This window comes from Condylura cristata, unplaced genomic scaffold (genome assembly GCF_000260355.1).
Source record: "Condylura cristata isolate star-nosed mole 26May11 unplaced genomic scaffold, ConCri1.0 scaffold00038, whole genome shotgun sequence".
Classification (NCBI taxonomy): domain Eukaryota; kingdom Metazoa; phylum Chordata; class Mammalia; order Eulipotyphla; family Talpidae; genus Condylura; species Condylura cristata.
Window position 1 is genome coordinate 2221282 of NW_004567139.1, and position 25522 is coordinate 2246803.

General features: G+C 38.3%; 1 protein-coding gene across 1 annotated transcript in view; it reads left to right on the top strand.

Moving 5' to 3' along the window:
- Window positions 1–24114, top strand: part of HELZ (helicase with zinc finger) — a 138480-nt gene extending 114366 nt beyond the window's left edge. Inside the window, exons 29-33 of the mRNA XM_004693451.2 lie at window positions 2300–2858; window positions 3254–3497; window positions 4268–4784; window positions 20096–20348; window positions 23727–24114. Coding sequence (XP_004693508.1) covers window positions 2300–2858; window positions 3254–3497; window positions 4268–4784; window positions 20096–20348; window positions 23727–24061 — 1908 coding nt within the window. The 3' untranslated portion in view covers window positions 24062–24114. The remainder of the gene's footprint in view (window positions 1–2299; window positions 2859–3253; window positions 3498–4267; window positions 4785–20095; window positions 20349–23726) is intronic.
- The last annotated feature ends 1408 nt before the right edge of the window (window positions 24115–25522 follow it).

Consider the following 25522-nt stretch of genomic DNA (forward strand, 5'->3'; position numbering starts at 1 on the left):
CTTGACCTAGCTTCCTGTCCATGTCTAAATCAGAAGTGAAGGAGGGAATTATAACGGCAGCTTATCCACAGCTAACCTTGACATCTAGTGTTGATCTCCCTCCTAGATCTGAGTGTGACTATCAACAATGCCGTCTTAGAAAAAGTATGTCCCATATGAATGTCATTTAAAAGATAAAGACTTATGGGGGAAAATGTTTATAAAAAACTCTAATCAGGTGTTGAGCCATGTGTAGCAGGGATTGTAGCTACTTAGAAAGACTGCGACAGGGTTGTCATTCTTATTTCTTTTTCTGGACAGTTAGATCCATCCTATTATCTTCCAGACCTTCTTGGCCAAATGTAATGACAGTTCACTTGAGCCAGTAATTAAGTTGTATTTGGGAGATGACTGGTACATTGCATCAGTACTTACATAGTGCAAATACATCACCAGATGTATGCCGGCTTCAGCTCAGGAGCAAGCTGCTTGTGCTGGTGTTTGAGAGTGGTGAACTCCACTTCTAACCTAACGGCCTTTGGTGGGGCAAGTACGCCGCACCCCAGTGCCTGTTTTAACACTGAAACTTGTAGGAAATTGGGGGCGCCAGAATGGCTCATTGATGCTAGACAGAGCTGGTAAAGAACAGTCGCCTCTTTCTGTCTTACTTTGCATTTTTCACATTGTCATCACTTATGATCAAACTTGTGTTTCAAAAGGGTGACAGTACATTCTGGCTTACAAATCTTAGGTGATACTAATACTACAGTGTACAGTTTAAGTAAATGTTTCTATTCTTTTTTCACTCATTCATACTTTCGTGTGATTGGGCTCTTGCAGCTGGAGCTAAGGAAGGGAGAGATTAACATATAAACAAGTGAAGTTGCATCTCTGTGTACACAAAACTTCTCATGCTCCTCAAATTCACTGTATTTTGTTCTCTTCTCTTCACCTTGGATAGCTATTACTGTTCTTTAGACAGTCCTTCCCTTGAGAAGTCTACTTCCTTGAGAAGTTTCAGCTCGACTTCTTGAGCCTCTATGAATTACCTTTAATTTTCTCAGGCACGAGGACCTCATGGTATATCCTCTTACTGCACTATTGATATGTTTAAATGTTGTTAACTCTTACTGGTCTCTAAACCAGGGCTTAGCTAACTTTCTGCAAAGGACCAGAGAATAAATCTTTAAACTTTGTGGGCCATAGGTATCACTCACTCCACTCTGCCATGGTAGTAGGAAATTAAACTCAGATAATTTATAAACAATATGGCTATGTTCCGGCAACATTTTATTTACAAAAACTTAATGAGCCATCAGGGATTACAACTGAGATGGGAAAAGGTACAAAATGATGTAAACATAAACTATTACATTAAAAAAAATCTGTAAAAAAAATTTGTGAGCCAGAAATGCCCAACAGGGAGTGGGGGCAGTAGTTTGCCAACCCCTACTCTAACTCTGTGGGTACATTGCAAGTCTTACTGTTTTTTAATGTTCAGAATCAGATATAATAATGCCTTTGGGTGAATGTAAATGTTGGGTGAGGGAATAGAAATCAGTTTTTTTTTTCAAAGATTTTATTTATTTATTTATGCATACAGAGCGGGGGTACAGGTCAGAGGTGGGGTGGGGACAGTGAGAGGATTTACCAGAGACAGAGGGGGGAATAGAACAGGCAGATGGACAAAGTCCACTGCTGAGGACAGCAGTGGGTGAGTCAGGAGAGGTCAGCTGCGCCATGTGGGTCACCCCTGGGGCGGGGATCAAACTTGTACTGCAGTGGTTGCAATAGCTTCAGTGCTGTGCCTTTCTGCCACCAGCGAGGGCCCTAAAAATCAGATCTTAGTAGCAAAAATGGCTTTATGTGATATAGTACCACTTAATTGTTTGTTCACTTCCAAGTTATTTAAATTGTAACTTTTAAAAATTAATATAGATGTGTTTGAGGAAAGAGATGTGTAAAAACAATAAAATCAGAAGGAAAAAAAACACTGTAATAATTTATATCAAGAGGAGATAAATGGCTATTTTTCCAAGAAAGAATGAAATTAAAAGTGTTTTCAAAGGAATTTAAAGTGACTGTATAATAAAACGATAGTCTTTATGACTCAAAGTTAATATGCTGCTTTTACTATTTAATTTTTTTCCTTATTTGAAAAGCATTAATTCCCATATTTGTCAGAAAGTGATCAGGGCAGCACCCAGAATTCCTGCCCTCCTCAGAGTGTATCATAGCCTTTGGAAGAGCTAGTGTGGGAGAGGTAGAGGACCACTGGACTTGATCTTCTGCAGTTTAAATGCTTCTTATTTTTTTCTAGATTGATTTGGAATCAAACCCACAGAACAGAAGTCCTGAATCACGCCCTGGTGTTGTTTATCCTAATACCAAATTCCATCGCAAAGATAATCTTAATCCAAGACACATAAATCTTCCTCTTCCTGCTCCCCATGCACAGTATGCAATCCCCGGTCGTCATTTTCACCCCCTCCCTCAGTTACCCAGACCACCATTTCCAATTCCACAGCAGCATGCCTTGATAAGTCAGCAGCAGAATAATTTGCCTGAACAGCCAAATCAAATACCACCTCAACCACATCAGGTAGTCCAGCAGCAGAATCAGCTGACTCAGCAGCCGCCGCCTCAGCTTTCTCCTGCCTATCAGGCGGGTCCCAACGGCGCTTTTTTTAATAACGCAGTTTCTCAGCGACCACAGTCTCCTCCTGCAGAGGCTGTGATTCCTGAGCAGCCCCCCCCAATGCTGCAAGAAGGCCACAGTCCTCTGCGAGCCATTGCACAGTCCGGCCCCATTCTTCCTTCACACCTGAATAACTTCACTGATGAGAACCCCCCAGGATTGCCCATAGGGGAGGCCTTAGGTAAGTTCTCCTCTCACTGCTGGGGATGACAAATACAGAAACTATTTACTTAAAGTCAGATGTACTATATCATACTAATTTGCGTCAGGATTGATTCATTCAGATAATGCCAGCAGAAATCAGTCAATCTAATAATCAGAATCTAATTGCAGAATCTAATCTCGTGTTTAGCCCCCAGTTGGTACCAGGTGGTGTCGTTATGTTACAAGGAAGAATCGCCCTCGTTGCCCTAACTCTGGTACCTGGCAAATTTAGAGAACATCGACCTTTTCCAAAATGAATCGGTAGTCACTTTTGGCCTTTGTGGGGAAAGTCTGCTTGTAAAATCTCTTGAAAAATTTAGCTTGGAACTTCAAATGCATGACAGCTGAAACCTTGCGACAATGTTCTTGTAGACCGTGTGCACGGGAGTGTGGCTCTGGAGACGCTGCGGCAGCAGCAGGTGCGGTTGCAGCAGTGGAGCGAACACCACGCCTATCTCAGTCAGGGCGGTATTCCGTACCCGCACCACCCCCACCCCCACCCGCACCTCCAACATCTTCCCCCACCGCCGCCCGTGGGGTTACATCAGCCACCCCTGAGGGCAGACTGGAAGCTTCCCAACAGCACTGAAGAGGAAGCAGAAGCAGCGGACTCAAGGTATCCCAGCAGGCTGGCACAGCCTCTGTGACATGAGCCCTCCCGGTTGTCTGTTTGTGAATATTGGCCTTTCAGCCTCAGGTTTGTCCCGAAGGAGTTGGGTGCTGGCCTTCTAGGCACTTGCTCCCTGGCTCTGTGACTCTGAGTTCAGAGTCCATTTAGAAGTAATTCTTGCAAAGCTCGGTGTGCTCTGAGTCTCTTTTAAAAGAGAAGCAGAACATACCCTGTAGTGGGTGTTTTGTCTGTAAAATACTCAGTACTACTGGAAAGAAAGAATTTATAAGTTTAAACTTTATAAGTTTATAAAGAATGAGTAAGCACAGGAGTAATGGAATGATTAAAATTCCAAAATTTTAAATTTATCATTGATTTTTTCCCCCTAGTCATACTGAATTCCACCAACCTTTAACTACCATCTTCTGTCCTGGCATGAATTTGTTTTTATGGCCAGTGTTCATGTGAAGGCAGTGAAATGTTTCCTAGTCCCACGGAAAAGGCCACCATCATGGGGACCTTGTTCAGTTGCCACGAATCAGAGGCAGGTGGCAGCAAGGTCAGCCGTTTCCAGCGTCAAGGGAGCACAATCGGGCAATTGGGGATACCTCGTGTCATCTGTGGATGTTAACGCTTACGTTTGAGATGAATTTATGTTTTTCTAATTGTTAGGCTTTTCTTCGTAGAAATGACACGTGTAGTTGAGTGAGTGCTTCTTAATGTGATAGAGCTTCTCTTTTGTTTTCTCCCCCTCATGTTTCATCATCTTTGTGTAGGCTTCAAGACTTAATCAGAGAGCTGTCTAATCGCGATCAAAGTGAGACACGGGAGTTAGCCGAAATGCCACCACCTCAATCAAGACTTTTGCAATATAGACAAATTCAGACTAGGAGCCCACCAGCAGTCCCCTCCCCCTCGTCCAACGCTGACCACAGCAGCCACTTCCCTAACTTCAATGACAGCAACAGAGACGTTGAAGTAGCCAGCAACCCAGCGTATCCGCCGCGCCTACCACCCCAGATATTCAACTCGCCTTTCTCGTTGCCATCCGAACACCTTGCCCCTCCTCCCTTGAAATACCTGGCACCTGATGGAGCATGGACTTTTGCTAACTTGCAGCAGAATCACCTGATGGGGCCGGGTTTCCCCTACGGCCTACCTCCGTTGCCGCCCAGGCCACCGCAGAACCCTTTTGTACAAATCCAGAATCATCCACATGCGATTGGTCAAGAGCCATTTCACCCACTGTCATCTCGAACAGTATCTTCTTCTTCGCTCCCTAGCTTAGAAGAGGTAAACGTCTTTGTCTTTTTTCTTTTGGGGATGAGTTGAGTGAAAAATGTAAGTGCATTCTGATTCTCGTTATTGTGGACAGATTTTACTAAATCTAGAAGTCTTTTAAAGGTAATCTTGGAATTTATTTTAATTTCCACCCTCATGTAGTATTTCAGACTTTGTAGAATGGTCATTGTTGTTGAAAGGGAAGCCCCTGGGGGTCTTCCATGCTGTTTGGGAATGCGCCCTCTCTGGCTCACTTGAGGGGACTGTTCATTCAAGCGGCTTTGTGGTCTCATCTGGGGGAATCGAACGTGGGGGACTCGTTTGTAACAATGACTGTAAAAGCAAGTCTTTTTGCTTTAAGCTACATTCGTTGCTTACCAGCTTGTGGATTGGGCCTCCCTGAGTTGTTGGCGTTGGCAGCCAGGACCAGTCCCGGCTCCGCTGTCTCCTCTGGTGCTTCCCTAGCCCGAGGCACTTGCTGCCAGTTGTCTGCTGAGGCCCAGAGAGCCCAACTGGAGGCTGTTTAATCTCAGATTGACTCAGCTCACTAAGCATTTTAAGGTGACTGAATGCTCATCTTAAAATACATAGGTATTTCCAAAGAACATCTTTCTAGGCCTTGATTGATATGAAAATCCTACTAATTCCAGGTTATGAAACTTCCAGATGAGTGCCATTTACTGTGAATGTAAAAACATTGTCTACTTGTTTTCAGAGAAAGCTGATGTCAGTGGTGATGACAGATGAGAACGTGTGGTCTGGTTGTGGTCATTTTCCATCACAGATTTCTTCTTAAAACAGGATAAACATTTCCTGTTTTGATAGATGAAAAATCTATTTTGACAGCTTCATTTTGGCAATTCCTAAATGATTTCTAAAGGCTTCAGAATAATCATTCACATGTTTTGCAAATCAGCTGCTGATTAAAAAGTCAAGTTTCATAGGGAAAGTTCTATATCTTATTTTGTAGGGTTTGGGAGGTTATATTGTTTGCGTCTTGATTGATTGGCTCAATTTATATGGTAATGGTCATTAAAAGAGCTTAATTGTTGTCTTAGGTTCCTAATGTAATTGTGAGCATAACATGAATTGGTGTCTGTATCTGTGCATTGTGAAGACTGAGAAGTTTGAAGTTATACTTTTCAAAATTCTACACACCCACATTATTTCAAATTACAATGGAATGGCTTTACAAGTCAATAGTAATGTAATTTTCAGTAAAGTGATGTTTTAGTTCTGCCTATCTTCTTACATTTATGATAAAATTCATATAATAAAAATTTAACCTTTTAGCCATATCAAGGTGCAGTTTGGTGGGTTCTGGCATGCACAGTACTGTGTAGCAGTCAGCACCACCTAATGCCAGATGGTCTCTATTCTCCTCAGAAACCCTGTAACCAGGAGGCAGTCATAGGTGGAATCAGCTATATGACCTCTAGCTTCTGGCTTCTTTAAGCCTAGCACTTTCGAAACTCATCCAGTGGGTAGCATATGTCTGTCCTTCCCCCTTCTTTATGGCTGGATAACATCCTGTGGTGTGGCTAGGCACAGTCGGCTTGTCCACCATTGATGGACATTTCCGTTGCTCCCCCGGCGCTCCCTGTTGAGAATAATGCTGCCATGAACAGTTGCGAACAAGTTTTTGCGTGAAAGTGTATTTTTAATTCTCTTACGTATGTACCTAAAATTCCTGAGTCACGTGGGAACTCTATGTTTAACTTTCTGAAGGACTGCCAAACTGTCTTCCACAGTGTCTTGCATCTCTTTACATCTTCACCAGCAATGTAGGAGGGTTCTGCTCCCCCACCCCTTTCAGTTTAAAGGACAGCCATCCTAGTGGCTATGAGTGGGACCTTATGGTGGTTTTGCTGTCCATATTCTTGGGAACTAATGATGTGAAGCATCTTTTTGAGTGTTTATTCACTATTTGTGTGATTTCTTTGGGGAAATGTCTATTTAGATCCTTTGCCCATTTAAAAATATTGGTTGTCTTCTTGTGGTGGAGTTTCAACATTATTTTTAATATATTCTGGATACTAGATTTGATGACATAAATGATTTGCACTATTTTCTCCCGTTCTGTGCATTGTCTTTTCACCTTCCTGATAGTATCCATGGAAGCATGAAAGTTATAAATTTGTATAAAGTCCAGTCTCTTCCCTTTTCTTTGGTGCTATGCTTTTGGTATCCTGTCTGAAAATCTCTTGCCTCCTCCAGGTTCATGAAGCTTTACATCACCTTTTCTAGTTTTATAGTTTTAGTTCCTACACTTAGTTCTTTGATTCTGTTTAAGCTAATTTATGAGGTTAAGTGTCAGATTTCATAGGGTTATCCAGTTCGCGCAAAACGCTATTTGTTGAAAAGATTGTTCTTTGCACCATTAAATGTCCTTGACAACCTTGAAAACTCAATTGACATGGGATTATTCTGGATTCTCAGTCCATTCACTGGTCTTTATGTCCTATGTCGTATTACATTGTTTTGTGTACTGTAGCTTTATTGTGAGTTTTATATTTGTACACATGAATTTTTGTAGTTGTTCTTTTTCAAAAATATTTTGATTATTCTAGGTCCCTTGAATTTCCATATGAGTTTTAAGATCCGTTTATAAATTTCTACAACAAAACAAAATGCCTCCCTAGCATTTGAAAAGGGTTTGCTTTAAATATGTAGATTCATTTGAGGATTATTGCCATTTTAACACTAAGTCTTCTGGTATCTGAACATAGGATTTATTTCCGTTTATTTAGGCCTTAACACATCAATAGCGTTTTACAATTTTCCAAGTGTAAATATTTTATTTCTTTTGTTGTTTATTCCTAAGTATTTTAGACCTTTCATGCTATTTTAAACAAAATTGTTTTCTTAATTTTATTTTGAATTTTTCATTCCTAATGTTTTAGAAGTACAATTAATGTATCTTGCTTATGAATCTTCAACCTTGTTGAACTCTGTTAATTCTAATAGATTTTTTTGTGGGTGCCTTGGGTTTGTTTGTTTTTTTTCCATGTAGAAGATGGAGTCATTGGTAAATATACTTTTGTTCTTCCTTTTCAGTCTGAAGCCTCTTAATTCTTTTTCTTTCTTAATTGCCTGGGTAGACCTTTAGAACAATATTTAGGCTACATACTTGACAAAATAGAAACAAGCGAGTATACAGAATGAGTTTTCCAAATTTTCGTTTCTTTTGATTTCTGATTTCATGCTTTTATGGCTGGAAATCACACTTGTATCATCGTAATCTTTTAAAATTTGAGACTTTTGACCTATTAGAGTCTATTCTGAAGAATGATTTAGGTACACTAGAGGAGAATATATATTTTGCTCATATGCAGTGGAATATTTTATAGATGTGTTAGTTCTGTTTGGTTCATATTGTTGTTCATATTTTCTGTCTCCTTTGGATTGTGTGGGTTTTAATTCCATTATTAAAACAGGGTATGGAAGTTTCCAACTATTATTGTATTTTGCTTATTTCTTCTTTCAGTTCTGTCAGTTTGTGTTTCACGTATTTTGGAACTCTGCCATTGGGGTTATATATTTTTTTGATTGTCTTCTTGATAAATTGATCTGTTATTATTATATCTTTCTCATAACAATTTTTGTCTTCAAGTATATTTTTCTGATATTTGGATAATTTTTGTTTGGTCATAGTTTACATAGGATGTCTTTTCTTACACTTTTGCTTTTTATTTTGTTGTCATTTATTAAAAATACTAATTTTAGGCCCTCCCTGGTGGCGCAGCGGGTTAAAGCACAGCACTGAAAATCTAAAGCCGCTTCCGCATGAGTTCGATTCCCGTCTGCCCCGGAGGTGACCACATGGTGCGGCAGACCTCTCCTGGCCCGCCCGCTGCTCCCCTCAGCAGTGTACTTCGTCGATCTGCCTGTTCTGTTCCCCGCTCTGTCTCTGGTGAAGCCTCTCACCGCCCCTGAGCCTCTGACCTGTACCCCAGTTCTGTATGCACAAATAAATAAATCTTAAAAAAAAAAACACTAATTTTAACCGTAAACTAATTTTTAACTTCTGATCTAGTTAATTTGTGCTGTACAGCTTTCATTGCATGAATCATCTCAGAATGAATGCTTATGTGCTTGCTGTTTATTTCCATTAGTTTAGCCGTCAGCAAATCGCTGTAGAGATTTCCTTAAACACTTGGAACCAAACCATTGCCCAGATTCTGCAGAAGTATCTGGGTTGTGTGTTTGGATACCTTCAGGACTGAGCCAGGTAGTATACAGCTCTGCTTAGCCTCACATCTTACTTCTGCAGAACCTTCATATCATTCAGACCTAAACTAGGGCCTTTTCCGGTCATTCTTGGGCATGAACATGGCATGTGTGTGGACTTCTTGATCCCCAGGCATCTATCAGAGCCTTTTGAGCTCTTATTCCCTAAACCAGCTCATTTCCCAGCCTTTCTTCCAGTGTTGCTGGTTAGTCTGTTACTTGGTCCAGCTGTTAGTCATTGCCTCGGACAACAGCCACTACATGTGCCTAAAAATGTTTTCAGTATGGTCCTTTTAGGACTGGTTGAATTCTGAGTTAGATGACTTGAGCAAGTGTTTGTTTTTATTATTATTTTTTTTTTGAGCCCGTCTTCCAGGGAACTATCAGACAGGTCAAAACAAATAATTACAGTTCTTTGAGAATGAGGCATGTTCTGCTCCTTCTGGTACTGGGGCTAGAAACACCAGCTCTTCTTTTTGAGACTGCCACTGAGCTGCAGTGCAGAGCATGAGGCCAATCTTAGGGTAAGTGCGATACCACAAAGCCTTGGTTTTACTTGGTTAAATGCTTTGCCTGGCTGCTGCAAGGTTTATTTCAAGTTCCCAGAAAGTTGACTGTGACAGGCTTGGTTATTTTCCCCATTGCTTTCACAGAGGGATGGATGGACTTTGGAGTTCCTTGCCGCATCATTTGTTACTGCTGCTACCTGTGATGGTTTGATTTAACTTGCCAAATGAGTTCTTAATATGAGGGAAACTATGTGCCAACATTTTCTGAAGTCTCTGTTTTACTGAATAGTACTGAAGACTGAATGATATACTTTTACCATTGATTTATTAAATGGTTCTTAATTTTGAAGTTAAGTTCTTTTTACCTTTATGCTGTTAACATTTGATAGGACTATTTAGCTATGAGTGTATGAATATAAGTACCTTCAATTTTCAATGGAGTCTTTGAAATTACATTTAGAAAAACTTTTGGTCACCTTCATTTGGTGCATGCAGTTTATAAGTGATGACTAACTTGCAACACTGGAAAAAAAATACCTCGACAAGAAAAAATGTTATTTTACTCCATTGCAGGTTTTGACATTTCAGAGAATTTCGATAACTTTTGTGTATAGTGTACAAAATCGTTTCTTGCATGAATCATCTCACAGAATGAATATGTGCTTGCTGTTTAGTTCCAGTCTTTTAAAATAATTTCTTTAATACTAATGATGCAAATAAATGTCTTATTTCCCACTGTACCATGAATTCTTTTATTGCTGGAAACCTTGGTAGATGAATCTTATGTGGGATGAAAACATCTAGTTGTTGACTTAAGATGGGATGAAAACATCTACTTGTTGACTTAATAGTTAACTAGAATGGAGATGGCTTTTCGTGTTATGTTTTAGTTTTCTTTTTTATGGTAATTTCAGTTTTCTTTTGACAGGTGAAATAGCTGGTTAGCATGGAAGGTTAGCATGGTAGAAGTCAGGAAAAGAATTTACCACTTTCTTTTACAAGGATAGATACCGTGGCATTTAGCTCTTAATAACATTTACAGATACAAAGGTGTGCTTGGTTAGTGGAGGGGAGTTACTTAGTGGGGAAACTTGAATCAGTCTTCCCCAGTGGTTGTGCCTGTTATGTCGCCTCACCAAACATTCCTCTCTGCTTGGCCAGGGTGCGCCAAATGAGCTCTTTGTCCTACTTTAACATTTTACAGTTTGAATTTTTAGGTATCCTCTTTTATAGGCCATCCATGGTTTCCCCTACTTGCTCTGAATGTAGTGAAAGCTGACTCTCATTTGCTTAGATGGGCTGGGCCCTGTGTGGGCTTTACTGGTATTGCTGGATTGAGGAAGAAGACAAAATGTAAAGATCCTCTTTATCCGGGGCAGATTTACAAATCATTCTTGATGGAAATAGTTTGATAAATTTGTTCCAGTTTGCTTTCAAATTTCAGTGTAATCTTGGAATTTTGGTTTAATTTTTCTCCAAATGTTTAGCCTGTTGTTTCATACTCATTATTAAATTACTGCATTTTCACTAAGTAGAATAGTCCCTTCCTAATCGAATGTTAAATTCTTTGTAATAGCATTGTATCATGCTTGCATTTCAACTGAATGCTATGTGTGGGAGGGAGATGAAATGTAGAGAAACAATAGAAGTTAATTCTTGACTTCTGAGCTTTCAGAGGCTCAGTTTCTAGTGATTTTGGCATGATTCAGAAATTTTTTAGTATGATTTTTATCTGTCTGAGATTTCTTTTAGTAACTTTACAAGCTAACCTCTGAGTAAGAGGGATCTGTCCCCCAATATTGTTTTCCCCTTTATGAATTTGTATGTTTATGTACCAGAGTCCCACTGTTTTAATTTTTGAGACTTTGCAGCACTCTAATGTGATGGTTTGGTGTCTCCCTTATTCTTTTTTTCTTCTTATTCCTTTGTGTGTTGAGCTGTAGGGCTGGAGAGGGCGGGTCATTCCATGATTTTTCTACTGGAAGTTTAGATTACCTTCATGAGCTCTTCCCTGTCTTTCTTGGGATTTAATTTGAATTGCATTAAATGTATGGCTTAAATTGAGGAGCATATTATCTTTACAAAGGTTTTAAGTCTCTCACTTAGGAACTGGCACAATCTTTAATATTTTAATTTTTTCCCTCGCTCTCTCCCAGCTCCTTCCCTTCTTTTTTTGTTTTCTGAATTCTTCTCTGTTAAATCTTATGTAACACCTTCATTTTTGATTAAATTTATTGTTAGGTTGATTTTCCTTATTTTGTCGTAAATGAGACCTTTTCTCTCCCTTATACTTTGTAGTTATTTCATCTTGAGAGAGAAATCTTTTTTTTTTAAGTGGAATAGTTTTATCACATTAAAAAACTTCCATTTAACATAGAACTAGCAAAGCTTTTGTTGTTTAGGATGTGCTTCACTATAAAATAGTGAAATTAAAGGTGCTTATGGCCCTCTCTGGTGGTGCATTGTGTTAAAGCACAGCACTTCGAAGCTAGCTGCAGCCACTTCAGCATGAGTTTGATCCCCAGCCGGGGAGCTGACCCACATGGCGCAGCAGACCTCTCCTGTCCGCAGTGTCTTTCAGTAGATCTGCATGTTCTGCTCCCCACTCTGACGCAGGTGAGTCCTGTCACCCTCTGCTCTTCTGTGCGGTACCCTAGTTCTGTATGCATAAATAAATAAAATAAAGGTGCTTATAAGTTAATAAACTTCTTTTTAAAAGCATCACTTCAAAGTCTCAGACTTTGGGAAGCAGCACATTTTTGTGTTATACTGGTGATACCATCGTGACGGCCTTCTAATGAAAATGAAGTACTTGTAAGGCATTCATTTTGAACAATTTTCAGTAAATCAACATTCACTTATGCCATCATAGAGATGACATGTCTCTGTGTTGTATCTTGCTGTGAAATATTTCTTGTCGCATGTGTTGCTTTTTGAACACAGACACTTTTGAACCATCTATTCATTTTCATTTTTTCTTTTCAAACAGCACTGATTTTGAAGTTAGCGGATAGTTTGGTTTCAATGATATTGTCTAGTCATCCCCCCAGATCATTAATGTATGGTATCTAATAAACCGTCTAATGCACATGTCAGAGACGGTGATCACCAATCACTAATTAATAAATTAGACCTATTCATGCTAAAATTATCAAAGCTAATCATTTAAATGAGGTGTTCTATTTTAATTAAAATTTCTGGCACCATAGTTAATGAGACTTGGAATTTCCACTAAAGCATTTAGCTCTTCCTTAGTGATTAGCTTTGATAGTATAATTATAAAGAGTCCTAATTAATTATGTCACTAACTTTACTTTCAGTTATTTATTTATACACATATGTGTGAAATGACTTGCTAACCACATACGTTAGAGATAAGCTTTATAAGACAGTGGCCAGCAGTTTACAAATTTTTTTCATTAAATGATTTCCATTGAGGCAATAGTGGTTCAGTACTCTATTTTGCGTTAGAGGTTTAGATTTAAACCTCTTCAAATGTATGTTACCATATCATACCCATTGCCAGCAGGTTATTTTTTTATTACATTGTCAGATATTTTCAACATAAAAGTTTAGTTTAGTAATTTAATTTCTCCTTCAAAAATGATTTTCAAAAATTTTTAGCATTATATTTTGATAGACATTAGAAGTGGGCCACATGTAGCAACATGATTGCATGCATATATATAAACATGCAGATATATACAGACAAATCTGTAAAAACACATAGCATACATTGGGTACTGAATTCAGAAGCAAGGATTCCTGACAGTGTAGAATGGGCCTTGAGCAGTGAATAATGAAATTATTGAAGACCTGAGGCCTCTAATCCAGCCCGAGAGTTAGTCCTTGGGTTGCCATCTGAAAGCAAAGGAACAGCTGAATGTCAGAGGAGCCTGTGATCTTTATGAAAAGAACTGAGAACTGAGCATAAGCAACAGGAAACACAAAAGAAATGAAAGGGAAGAAAAGCTTAGTTTATATAATTAAACAGTCCCAGGGGCCCACTGAGGTGTAGGTGGAAATATAAAGGCTGTTCTCTGTCAGACATTATTTTCCCAGGCAAGGCATCTTTTTCTAAATTTTAACAAAAATTTGGGGCCCTTTGTCTTTTAATAGAAATTCTTCTCTGGGAATTTTAAACCCATTGCCTAGGATGTATTTTTATTGCATTCAGTTACCATGGTCTATATAGCTTTCTAAATGTAAATGTATACACATATATACACGTCATCACACTTGAATTATTTTAGCATGTAAGTCTCATTGTTGATGGCTGTTCAAATAGGTGATGGATTATGTTTGGACATTTTAATGATAAAACGTTAAAATACATCCTTACTGACAAAAGACATTGATTTATTGAAGATGTTTTATTCTAACTCCTGCTTTTTAAAGGAAACTGGGGAACTAAGATGTTAGAGGAGTTAAAACTCAAGCAGTTGCTAATTAGAGTGAGCTGAAGTAACTGACTTCCTATGCTGTTTCTGGTACACGACATTGCTCTTCAGGTCTTTCTACTAGTGGAAAGAAAACAAGAAATGACTGCAATTGCATGAAGCTGACGCGAATGGAAGGTTCCAGATCAGGCCACCCCAAGATGCTCCAAAGAACATATTGATTGTTTCAAATGAAAAGAACAGTCGGTGATGAACAGTACCCTAAACTTCCCTTCCTCCTGAAAGCAGGAGTTTCCTCAGACCTTCCCCCTCTCTGTTCCCCTAAAAGTGCATATGCATCTCTGTGTTAAAGGTCCTCTGTCTACACACAGAGATGGAGGGAGGCACCCTTATATCAGAAGCAGGGACTGGAAATTTGGATTCCTGACTCATTAATTGTCCAAAACAAACTTTTAAGACTGTCCTGCACAGATTTGTTGCTTCTTAGTCTAAAACTTTAAACTGGCTGTTTTGGCCATTCTTTAATTAGTATCGTGTGGCTTTTGATGTGCATGAAATTAAATTGTCTTTAATTTCTCATGTTGATTTTTACTGGGCCTGCCAAAGTAACCAGGGGAGATAGGGTGGGGTGGGGGAGACTCCCTGGATATTTTCCTAACGTGGGGGATAAGCCAAATTTGTTCTTGGGAATTACATTTCAATTGCATCAAATTTTCCTTTGTGGGGGTGGGGGTGGAATGGGGTAAGGTGGGAACTGGCAGTGGAGAGAGCAGGAGAAAGTTCTTGAAAGCTATTCAGTTTTATTTCTTCTTTCCCCTACCAAAGCTAACCAGTTTCAGCTGCTAAATGTTTGACTGCTCACATGATTAATTTAGAAATCTCAAATATCAGAAAGTTAGCTATAAGGAATAGACTTCATTTCTCAATGATCTTTAAAAATAAAACAAATTCTCTGGCATTAACTTACTTTTTAAGCTGGCAGTTTTATTTAATTATGATAATTATGCTTCTTTAGATAATTATCTTCACTCAGAGAAAATGCAAATAATTATGAATTGAAGGCAAAATTCTACTGTGAACTGTTTTTTCCCCTACACACAATGACATTTTCTCATTGTAAGAAGTGGGGTGGCCCAAGCTGACGGCTTGACTGTGTTTCATGATCAGGACGAGCTAGCTAGACAAATGCAAGGGAGCACACAGGATCTGACACTTCTCTCTTAGACGTAATACTGCATTTGTTCTAGAATCTTCCCGATACCATAAAATAATATTGCTTGGTGGAAAATACTGTTTGAAAACTGTAAGTGCCCTCCCCTGTCTGAGAGGCTTCAAATGATACTTATTTTTCTTTATCTAGACCTAAACTGGTTTTAATGCACGTCGCAACTACCTCACATTCATTCATCACTTTATTTCAAGAGTAACAAAATCCAGAAATTAGTGTATTATAGTTTTAAAATTTTTCCTATTACTATGATTGACTCGTGAACCTAATGTGACTTAAGCATAGTTTTAAAATTCTGTTGATACACTAGTTTATTAGAGAATATTTATAAAATGCTATAAAAATATAGCTGAACACATCATAGTTGTCTAGATAGGAGATGATTGTGTAGTAGTAGAAATGGTGAGGAGAAAATGCTTCTAACCCTGTTTGTAGGCAACACCTAGCAAGCTGACATGAGTTAGGTGTGGTTTGCAAAGCAATGAAATGCAGTAAAATTTAAGAGCTCTGGCTTCATGTCCACAAGCCACATTTCAGTTGTTCATCAGCATGTTGCTAGGGCCAGCCTCGCTGGATACAGCTGACAGTCTCCTTCACCAGGAAAGGTCTTTTGCACACCCTGCCTTTTCAGAAAGACTTCCCTCCAGCCCTCTGAAATGGCCTGACACTATTTCTTTGAGGGTATACTACCATCTCCATCTGTTCTCACTTTCAGAAACCTGAATCTCTTGGATTCTCCAAATCTCTTCCCATCCCCCCCCCTTTCATATTTTGATTCTCTCTGTGTTTTTTCAACTTGGTGAAAGATTCCTTTTACCCATAGACATTCCTGTTGTACTTCATATGCTCAAAATGTTTAGTTTTCAAGCGTTCTTTTTTCTCAGATTTTCCCTTTTATATAAAAACTTCAGTTCTTTCCTTTTTTTCAATACAGTGCCTTTTCTGAGGAAGCCAACTCAGGGTTTGTTGTTTTATTTCAGATTTTTAGTAAGAACTAAAACAATAATTTAGAACTATTTTTAAAACTTGATTGTTTTAATTAAAACAATAATTTGAATAGATAGAAAAGAATAATCAAAAAAAGTATTTTTTTTTCCATGGCTCCCCCACTTCTCCATTTATGTGTGACCATATTTTATGCTGGAGAATTTTCTTAAAATCTGTGTCACTGAAAAGCACTGAAAAGTTTTGCATATATATCTCAGGACTTGCTGCCCGGCAAGTTTTTCTCTGGGGACTTCTACAATGCTTAAATCCTTCTGATTGTCAGGAAGGGTAGAGAGAGAGTAGCTCTTCTCTTGACTGTGTTTATGTTAACGCCTAACTTTAATCTTCATCTTCCTTTCACATTCCCTTGTAGCTGGTGTTTCTGAGGCTCAAGCTGCTAGAATTCTGCAAGGCAGATTGGGTTCCTTCTTTGTTGGCAGCTGTAGCACCATCCTTCTGTAGACAACATTCTACTAACTTATTTGTGTATTTATGTTCAGTCGAGGGGATATTGGGATAAGCCTAGCAGGTACTACCCACATCTCTACACTCACCTTCAAGCTCACTCATATTCCACCAGTAGTGACCACTGCACTTGCTTCATTCCTTGTTTTTACTCCTCCTCATCCCCTCCCCAACTTGAAACTTCAGTTCTGTCTGATCTTCAGCAATCGGTGATGTGACTGTCAATTTAGTTGCTTTCTAGCCCACTTATCAGTGACCCCCTCTAGTATTTACCTTAATCCTTTCGACTTACTTCTCTTTGCAGTATCCCTTCTTCATCCATCCATGTTGCTGCAAATGATAGGCATTTATCTTTTTGATTGCTGAGCAATATTCCATCGTCTATATATACCACATTTTCTTGGTTGACTCATTTGCTCTGGGGTACTTAGCTGTAGTAAATATCACTGCAGTAATTGGATAGATGCCTGTGGGGTGGAATTACTGGGTCAAATGGCTGATGTGTTTTGAGACACCCCTGTACTGCTTTCCACAAGGGCTGGGCCAGTCTGCATCGCCACTAGCAGCGTCTGTAGGCTCCCTTTTCTCCACGTCATCACCAGAGCTTGTTGTTTCTGGTCTTTCGGACAGAGATCATCCTCACAGGTGCAAGATGATATCTCATTATGGTCTTATTTGCAGTTCTCTAAAAATAAGTGACTGTAAACATTTTTTTTGTAAATAAGTGACTGTAAAATTTTTCCTCATCAATTGTTTGATTACCTAAAAGAAAGATTACCTAGAAAAGGCAGGATAAATGATTAATTTTCACCTTTGCTGGCTGTTTAAATGTCTTCTTTGGAGAATCGTAAAGTGCTTTTGCCCATAATTCTATAGTCAAGAATTTTTGTCTTTAAATCTTGGAAAAATTAAATTGGAAAATATGGCATTTATTCAACATTTCAATTCTTCTGTCAAATATTTATCGAGGGCTTTATGTGGTAGGCCATGTATCAGGCACTAGGAATATGTAAGGAAAGCATCTAGTTTCTGCCTTGGAATCTTTACATATCCTTGGTATTTTAGTTATAGGTCAGTGTTACATTGTGCTTCCTTGGAGCATACAGTTTAGCCCTAAATATTTTCAAATGAACAGAGGGCTACAAACATTTCCCAAAACTCAATTTTGTTAATAAATCTATAATCTTCATCATGTGTGAGAATTTCTATATAGTTGAAGAAGATGTAAAGCAGTGGAATTTAGTGGTTATTTAAATCATTAAATCTGTGTAACTGTGAAAGATTCTATAAAACTAAATGCCCAGAAATGACATGTGATTTAATTCAGAGACTACACAGCCCAGTGGCTGATATATACATAGGTGTGTGTGTGTGTGTGTATGTATGTATGTGTGTGTGTATATGTATATGTGTGTTGAGTATATATACATATATACATATATATACTCACACATATACACATATATACATATACACATATATGTGTATATATATCTTCTTTGCTTTTTTTGGTTTTTAGAAAATTAAATTTGACTAAGTTGAGTGCATGTATTCTCTAGTTCATCAGAGCATAATTCCTGCAGGCACTAGAATTTGCAGTTTAAATAAATGAAGAAATAAAAGTAGAGCTTTTAATTATGTCATAAAAATGTTTTCATGACATAGATATCTATGATGTTTTCGTGAGAAATTGCCAAGTTGTATATAATATGTTCTCACTTAAAATAACGGTATGTTTATAGGCACAGGGAAAGATAAACATATGACCTGGTTTTCCTACTTCTAATGATGTTGAGTTGATTACTGTGTTTCTGTGATCAGATGGTAACAGTTATGATCCATAGGTTTTAGAATTTCCCAGCAACCCTTCACATTTGAACAGCTATTTATCATTCTTGCTTAGATTCGGTTTCATTAGACATGGCAAAATGGTGATTCAAAAAAATCCTTTCAATTTCTTTTGTATTTATTTTTCCTCATCAATTGTTTGATTACCTAAAAGAAAGATTACCTAGAAAAGGCAGGATAAATGATTAACTTTCACCTTTGCTGATCAATTTCTAGTCTTGAGTTGGTACCTTAGGAGGCCAGTGGTGACCCCCCTTTGCTTTGACTGTCATTGCAAATCAGGGACCATTATATATATTTGAGTTTATTAATTGTAGTCATTATACCTTTTGACACATCATCTGTCTCTGGCCAGTAGGTATTCCTTTGTGTTGGGATCTGACAGTAAATAGATGTGGCCTTTTTGCTCTCAGGTGGACAGGAGATCTGGTTTCTGCCCTTGACCAGGAGCTGGTTATTTCTCAGAGAACTGGCAGATGCTAAAGTCTGGTGCTTACCTCTTGAAAGAGAAAAATAAGCCATGCCTTGATACTGATGTTTCCACGTCAGAGGATTATAGGGTTTTCAATATGTGTTCACTTTCTTTTTGACTAAATATTATATTTCCTAATGATCAGCAGAATCACTTAACCTGTCATTTGCGATCTAACATAGAATCAAAATAATTTCATAACAGCAAAACCTTTTATGTGCCAGAATTGGTTCTTAATGCTACACACACTGAACTTACTTAATTCTCAACAGTAGTTCTTAGGGATAGGTATTGAAGCGACTTGTCCAGGTGAAGTTCCCAGGATGCTAAGTTCTTTTTGCAGGTGACATATTGGAATGGCTACTCGAAGCCTAACCCAGATAATTAGGCTCTCAATTGAGGCTGCAGACCTATCCTGGCCTCCACACTGCCTGCCACTAGAGCAAAGAGCAAATACTATTTACAACTGCCAGGCAAGAAAAAATTGGAAAGCACTTAGGTAGCAGTAAAAAAAAAGTCTTAAAATGGGCAGCAATGACAAATTTTGAAATGGCTGCATAGATCTAGCCTGAGGAATCCGGTTGTATGTTTATGGAGGAGAAAACATAAAGAAGAAATTGATAGAAGAAAGTAATGCATGATCTGAGTTGACGACTTAGAAGAAGAAAAGCAGAGTCCAATCAGTAGTATTTATGTTGGGTATGAGGAATTATACCTTGCTGTTAAGTCTAAGGGAATAATACATTGGGAGGTTTTGAAGTCTCAGATTCAAGAGATAAGTCTAGAGCAGGTAACTGTAAGTTACTGTGATTCCACTTGCAACTATAATTTTCCCACTTAACTTTGAGCATTCTTATAACCTAGTGCTACCTAAAATGTGGATAGGATTTTAGAACTGAAGACAGGTGGCTCAGACCCACATTTTACAGATAAGAAAACAGAATCAGAAATTAGATGTGTGTTGTGATAGAAATACTTACTAAGCCCAGAACTAAGTTTTGAACTCAGGTCTCCTGACATTATATCTAGAGCTGAGCTTTTTGAGGTGTTTTCATCGTGGCAGAGAAGAATATTTTTGAGGATTTGTACTTAGGTCAGTCGGGCAGCTGCGTAGTTGAAGGAGGCGGATGTGAGAAAGGCTCACCGACTCACCGACTCAATGAGTGCCCTTCTTCTTTGTGTAGTGTGAACCCAGAGGACCCGGCCGGCCCTTGTACCAAAGAAGAATCTCATCTAGCTCAGCCCAGCCTTGTTCTGAAGACGTAGGCACTCCTCAAGACAGTCTCGCTCAGTGTGAAGAGCTTCAGGACCACAATAACCAATCTTCTTTCAACTTTTCATCCCCGGAGTCCTGGGTAAACACCACCTCATCTACCCCCTATCAGAACATTCCGTGCAATGGATCCAGCAGGACAACTCAGCCCAGAGAGATGATAGGTAAGATGGTTTTAACTGCTCGGTTTCCAGGAGATCAGTGGGGCTTGTCCTCTCCCTTCCGCCCTCTCAGTTATCATCTATGAGTAATATTTAATGCACATGGCTAGTAGGTAGGCCTCAGACATGCATACAATGTGGAACTGCATCGATTCCAGGTGAACGGACCACCCATAATTGTAAACTGAGCATTTTGACCTGGGAGTATCTGTAAATGGATCTTAAAATGTGTTTCTAAAAAGATAGAATCTCCTTTGCTTGGGATATTTTTGCTTTCTGTTTCCTTACGTTTGGGGTTTGGTTAGGGCAGTAACAGTTTTCAAGGACTTAACTATGAGAAGGTGATAGTTTGCTATGTGATGGACTTTGGCCGTGAGAAAAACCGGAACAGTGTGACATTTTGAGACCCTGAAAGGTTGTGTTCATTCCTTATATCCTAAGGAATTTAGAAATTCAAGGCTACAGCAGGGGTCACGTAGCATGGCATAGGAATGGAGGAGGCTGCAAAATTTGGACAGAAGGTCTCAAGTTTTTCTCTGTAGCCTGGAATGAATTTTTATCTTTCCTTTGTTCCTGCTTACCTTTTTATGTTTAATATAAAGAAATGAATGACACTAATTGGTGTTCTCCAATATGTAGCTATGGACATTGGTTTTGTGAGTAAGACAGTGATTTTTGTTTGGTGAATTTCTGCCCTGGTACCATCAACCTTTGTATTTGAAATTAATTTTGCTCATCTTCTATTAGAATGTGAAGCCATTGTTTCTGTAACTGACCCATTTTTGAGCATGTGCCAGAGAACTATATTTTTAGAACAATAGACATAGGGCAACACATTAAATAGATTTTGGGTTTATTTCCTGGCAGAAGACACTGTCATTTTAGTCTTTAAACATTCATTAGTACCTACTATGTATAAACGGCTCTATTTTGACTGGTATATAAATTTCCTGAGAAACATCTAACTTATAAATCATGATGGAAAGCTGTTACTTTTTATTTGCTTTGTATATTGTAATTTATTTTAAAGGCAAGACTGTTTATCTTTTCACACGGAACTTTTAGGGTAAATTTTGGCCAAAATCAATAAAAATCTTAACTTGAATGGATACAGTAAAGTGTTCCCTAACAGATGCCCAAGTGCATGGCATTTGTGGTGTCTTTTCCAAAAGTATAAAATTATTTTTTTCTTCTTTGTTACAAGACAGATTGTAGTATTCTGTAGTTGAGATTAACAGTTAACTATTAAAAATTCACACAACAGCACTAAGATCCTGCAAGGAAACATTTTGTGTGTCTCTCTATGTGTGTGCACATATAAATATAGTAAGAGGAATGTAGTTACCGGTGGCATATATCAGAAGGAAAATAATCATCATGTGGGACCCCTTTCTTGAGATTTATTTCTGGAATGAAGAAAGTGGTTCGTATTGTATAGATTTGGAATTTAAAAGAGGTGATTGAATCCAATGTGGCCATTTTCCTTCCACAGTTGTCAGCTAGACAAGAGAGATCAGATCTTTGACCTCTTTCACCTTTGGGTGATTCACATTGGCACTGACCACACAGGCTCTTTAAAAGCTTGCTGAGTGAGGATACGAATGGTGACTCAGCTGTTCACCTGCGCCTTAGGGCCTTTAAAAATGGGGCGGGGGGAGGGCTCCTTTCCAAAAGGCAAATATTTGGGTTCTGCTCACTTAATCTGGGTGACAAGATACATTCCATCAAACATGCTTGAAAAGTTGAGATTAGATGAAGATAGTTATTTTGAATTTAAAATGCATCATTGTCATATTAACAAAATCCATTTCCAACAATAGTTTATCTTCTCTGGAATATAAATGGTGAGTCAAATTAATAGAGAACTTCAATTTATAGTTGAATAAGAACATAGGCATTCAATTAAACTGCCTCTAAAATGCTATTTTGTAAGTATTACTTAAGTAATAAATCTTAGTAAAGTAAATAAAAATAGTAAGTTTTTGAACACACCTAGTAAAGTAAAATGTTTACTTTTTGTATTATGAACATAATACATAACACACACATAATACTTAATACACAGACCACTTAAAAATACTTGTTTTCATTCACAAAATCAGTGAACTTCACATGGAAAGTGATAAATTTTCTGGAAAGAGATATGGTTTAAAGTCACTTCAGCAACTTTATGAAGTAAAATTACCTTTACTCTCTTTAAGGAAAGCTAAAAAATAAAATATTTTCACTGTACCCCCCAATCCACAAATAAGCAATAAACAGGAAAATATGTCCATAAACACCAGTAATCAAGATACTGCAAATTAGAACTAGAACAAGATAATTATTGTATCATCATCATCGTTAGTATTAAAAATAGTAACACCAGAGTTGTGATTGTGTGGGGAAATGGCAGACATTGTTGGCTGGGGAGAGCAGAGCCTTCCGGCAGGAAAGCTGGGCCACAGTTTCGGAAGGCCTGGTGTGCATGCTCCATCTATCACAGCAGGGGGACTTCAGGTGTTTATCCCAAGGAAACAGTCATGAATATGTAGAAATATTTAATAACAACATTTATCATAGTCTACAAAGGTAAAGAGTTGACTTTAACCCACATTTCTAAAAACAAGAAGTTATTTCAATGAGTTATAGAATATTCTAAATGTTATAATGTACACAGGGACAGACTACCTAGTGAGGTATGGTATTTGGAAAGATGAGTTTATTTTCTTCGTTAGCCTTTTCTGTAATTGAGTATGTCTCATGACTATAATCTAGCACAGTGTTAGGTTTTGCAAGGTTGAAATTTAAAAACTGTGCTTGCAATCAAGTTAGGGCTTAGTGGGCAATATATCAGGAAGAGTGGGGTCCGGTTTCAAGGACCTTGAAAGTCAGGCATAGTGTAGGAAACTGTGAAGGAGCTTGTAACTGTTGTTCCCCTCCCTGTTTTCTTATATCGGCATTACAGGAAAAGCTGGTGCTCTGAACGAATCCAGTGCTACCGTTACTTAGATTAATGATAGTCTGTTCTGACCAGAACTCTACATAGAAAGTTATTTAAGAAAGAACATGTTTGCTCTCATTTTCCAAGTATGATCAGTTAATAGAACCAGCATCAAGGTGGACAATTGTTCAAGTTATATTTTGCAAGCAACTCTTCAGATCTGACTTCGAGTTTTTATGTTAGCTGTTCCAGTTTGCATGGTTAATTCTTTTACAAGCACTTATAAGATAGAAAAGTGTGGGTAGGCGTGCTGTGATGTCATCATTCTGGGGCTGAAGTCATCTGCCCTTATGGCTGTGGCACCGCTGAGTGTATCTAGGTGAGGACTGGCTAAGTTGAGACATGCGGGCACCTCTCTGGAATGGCCTTCAATCGGTGTCACTGTTCTCTGCTTCTAGCTCCAGCGAAGACCTGCAAAACCCCTGAGGATCAGTTGAAGTCAGAAAACCTCGAGGTGTCCAGTTCCTTCAACTATAACGTGCTGCAGCATCTTGGCCAATTTCCCCCCCTCATGCCCAACAAGCAGATCTCCGAGTCGGCCAGCAGCAGTAGCCAGCAGAGCTCCGGGGGCAGCAAGCCTGCCATGTCCTATGCCAGCGCTCTGAGGGCCCCGCCCAAGCCCAGGCCTCCCCCCGAGCAGGCCAAGAAGAGCAGCGACCCTCTGTCTCTGTTCCAGGAACTGAGCCTGGGGAGCTCCTCAGGCAGCAATGGCTTTTACTCCTATTTTAAATAATCACTTTTTTTTCCTCAAGGGAGAATGTTTTAATTTCTGTTTGTATCCATAGAATTAAGATAGATGCACAGTTCCCTTTGTTTTAATATTAAATCTGTTCTCACTTAATTGCTTTGCTGCTAGACTTGCAACTAATTTTTTAAAAGTATATTCCATTATTTTGCATTTTTGATGTGTCGAAATTTTGACAGCTTTTATGTAGAATAAAAAATATTTTTAAATTTGTGTATTGTTACATATGTTTGCATCAGGCTAGCAGCTAAGAGGTTAATTGTGCAACTATAAAAAAAGAAAAAAAAAGTTTGTCTAAAATGTATTTAAAAAGAAAAAAATTGTAAGTAGCATTTACATTTATCCAATAATATTACCATATGCTGGGTTTCTGTACCAGAAATGGCCAGTTGATGTACAAATGTATGTTATTTTTGCTTAAATTCATTTAAAATTTTTTAAAATAAAGGGGCAGCATCTTCTAAATACTTTAAGTTTTATCAGCTTTTTTTTTTTTTTTTTTTGTGACAGGATGCTGCATTCTAAAACTTTTCTAGTTTTAGACTGACGTGCTGTCGTCCCCGTCCACTGTAGGAGAGAGTGGAAGGCGTTCTTCGAGGGCGCTTCGTATGCCTCTGTTCTTTGGTGAAAAAACATTGGCATACTTAGTTATTTTTTTGGACAAGCTGAACTTCAAGCTTGTTTTTAATGTTAATTTGATAGTGTTTTTTTTTTTTTTTAAACAAATCATGAAGCTGAAAAATTTTTAGGATCGTTGGTGCTTAGTAGACTTGATAACTATTTTAAAAATGCGTGAATTTAGTAAACTCCTTTTCCCCCTCACTATGCATGTATAAATGTTTGTAATCTGGCTCTCTCCCCACCCACCCCTCAGTGGTATAAGGAATTGTGCCGCTTTAAGATTTTTTTTCCCCTCCAGTAAAAGTTTTGGTACCTTATTTGATGTTTACATTAAAACGTTGACATTATACATGACAATTCAAATATTTTGCTAACTTTTGTTTGAGGAACATCATTAAAGGAGAATGATAATGTTTGTGAAAGATGTATCAAAGTCCATCAAAATCTGGGGCAAAAGCTACCCTTATTTTTGGTTTTTATTTTATTTTATTTTATTTTGGTCTTTCAATTCTAATATAACCCCACTGAACTTGTACACAAATACAAATTTTAATGACTATCTTAAATATTCTATGGTCTAAAAATTGTTTCACATGAGCTTTGTAAAACCCAAAGGAAAATGTTTACCCTCTTCCAATTAGTGGTCTTGTAACCCTGCTGAGCATGTGTGTTTTATTGTTTGCCTGATGGTAGTTCTACTTTTATACTTGAGAGATCTTGAAGCTCCAACAGAGTCTTTTTTTTTTTTTTTTTTAATCAGGCAAGGTTGGGAAACATTACAAATGAACTAATAGGTCCTGATGAGCCTTGCAAAAATAGCTTCTTGAA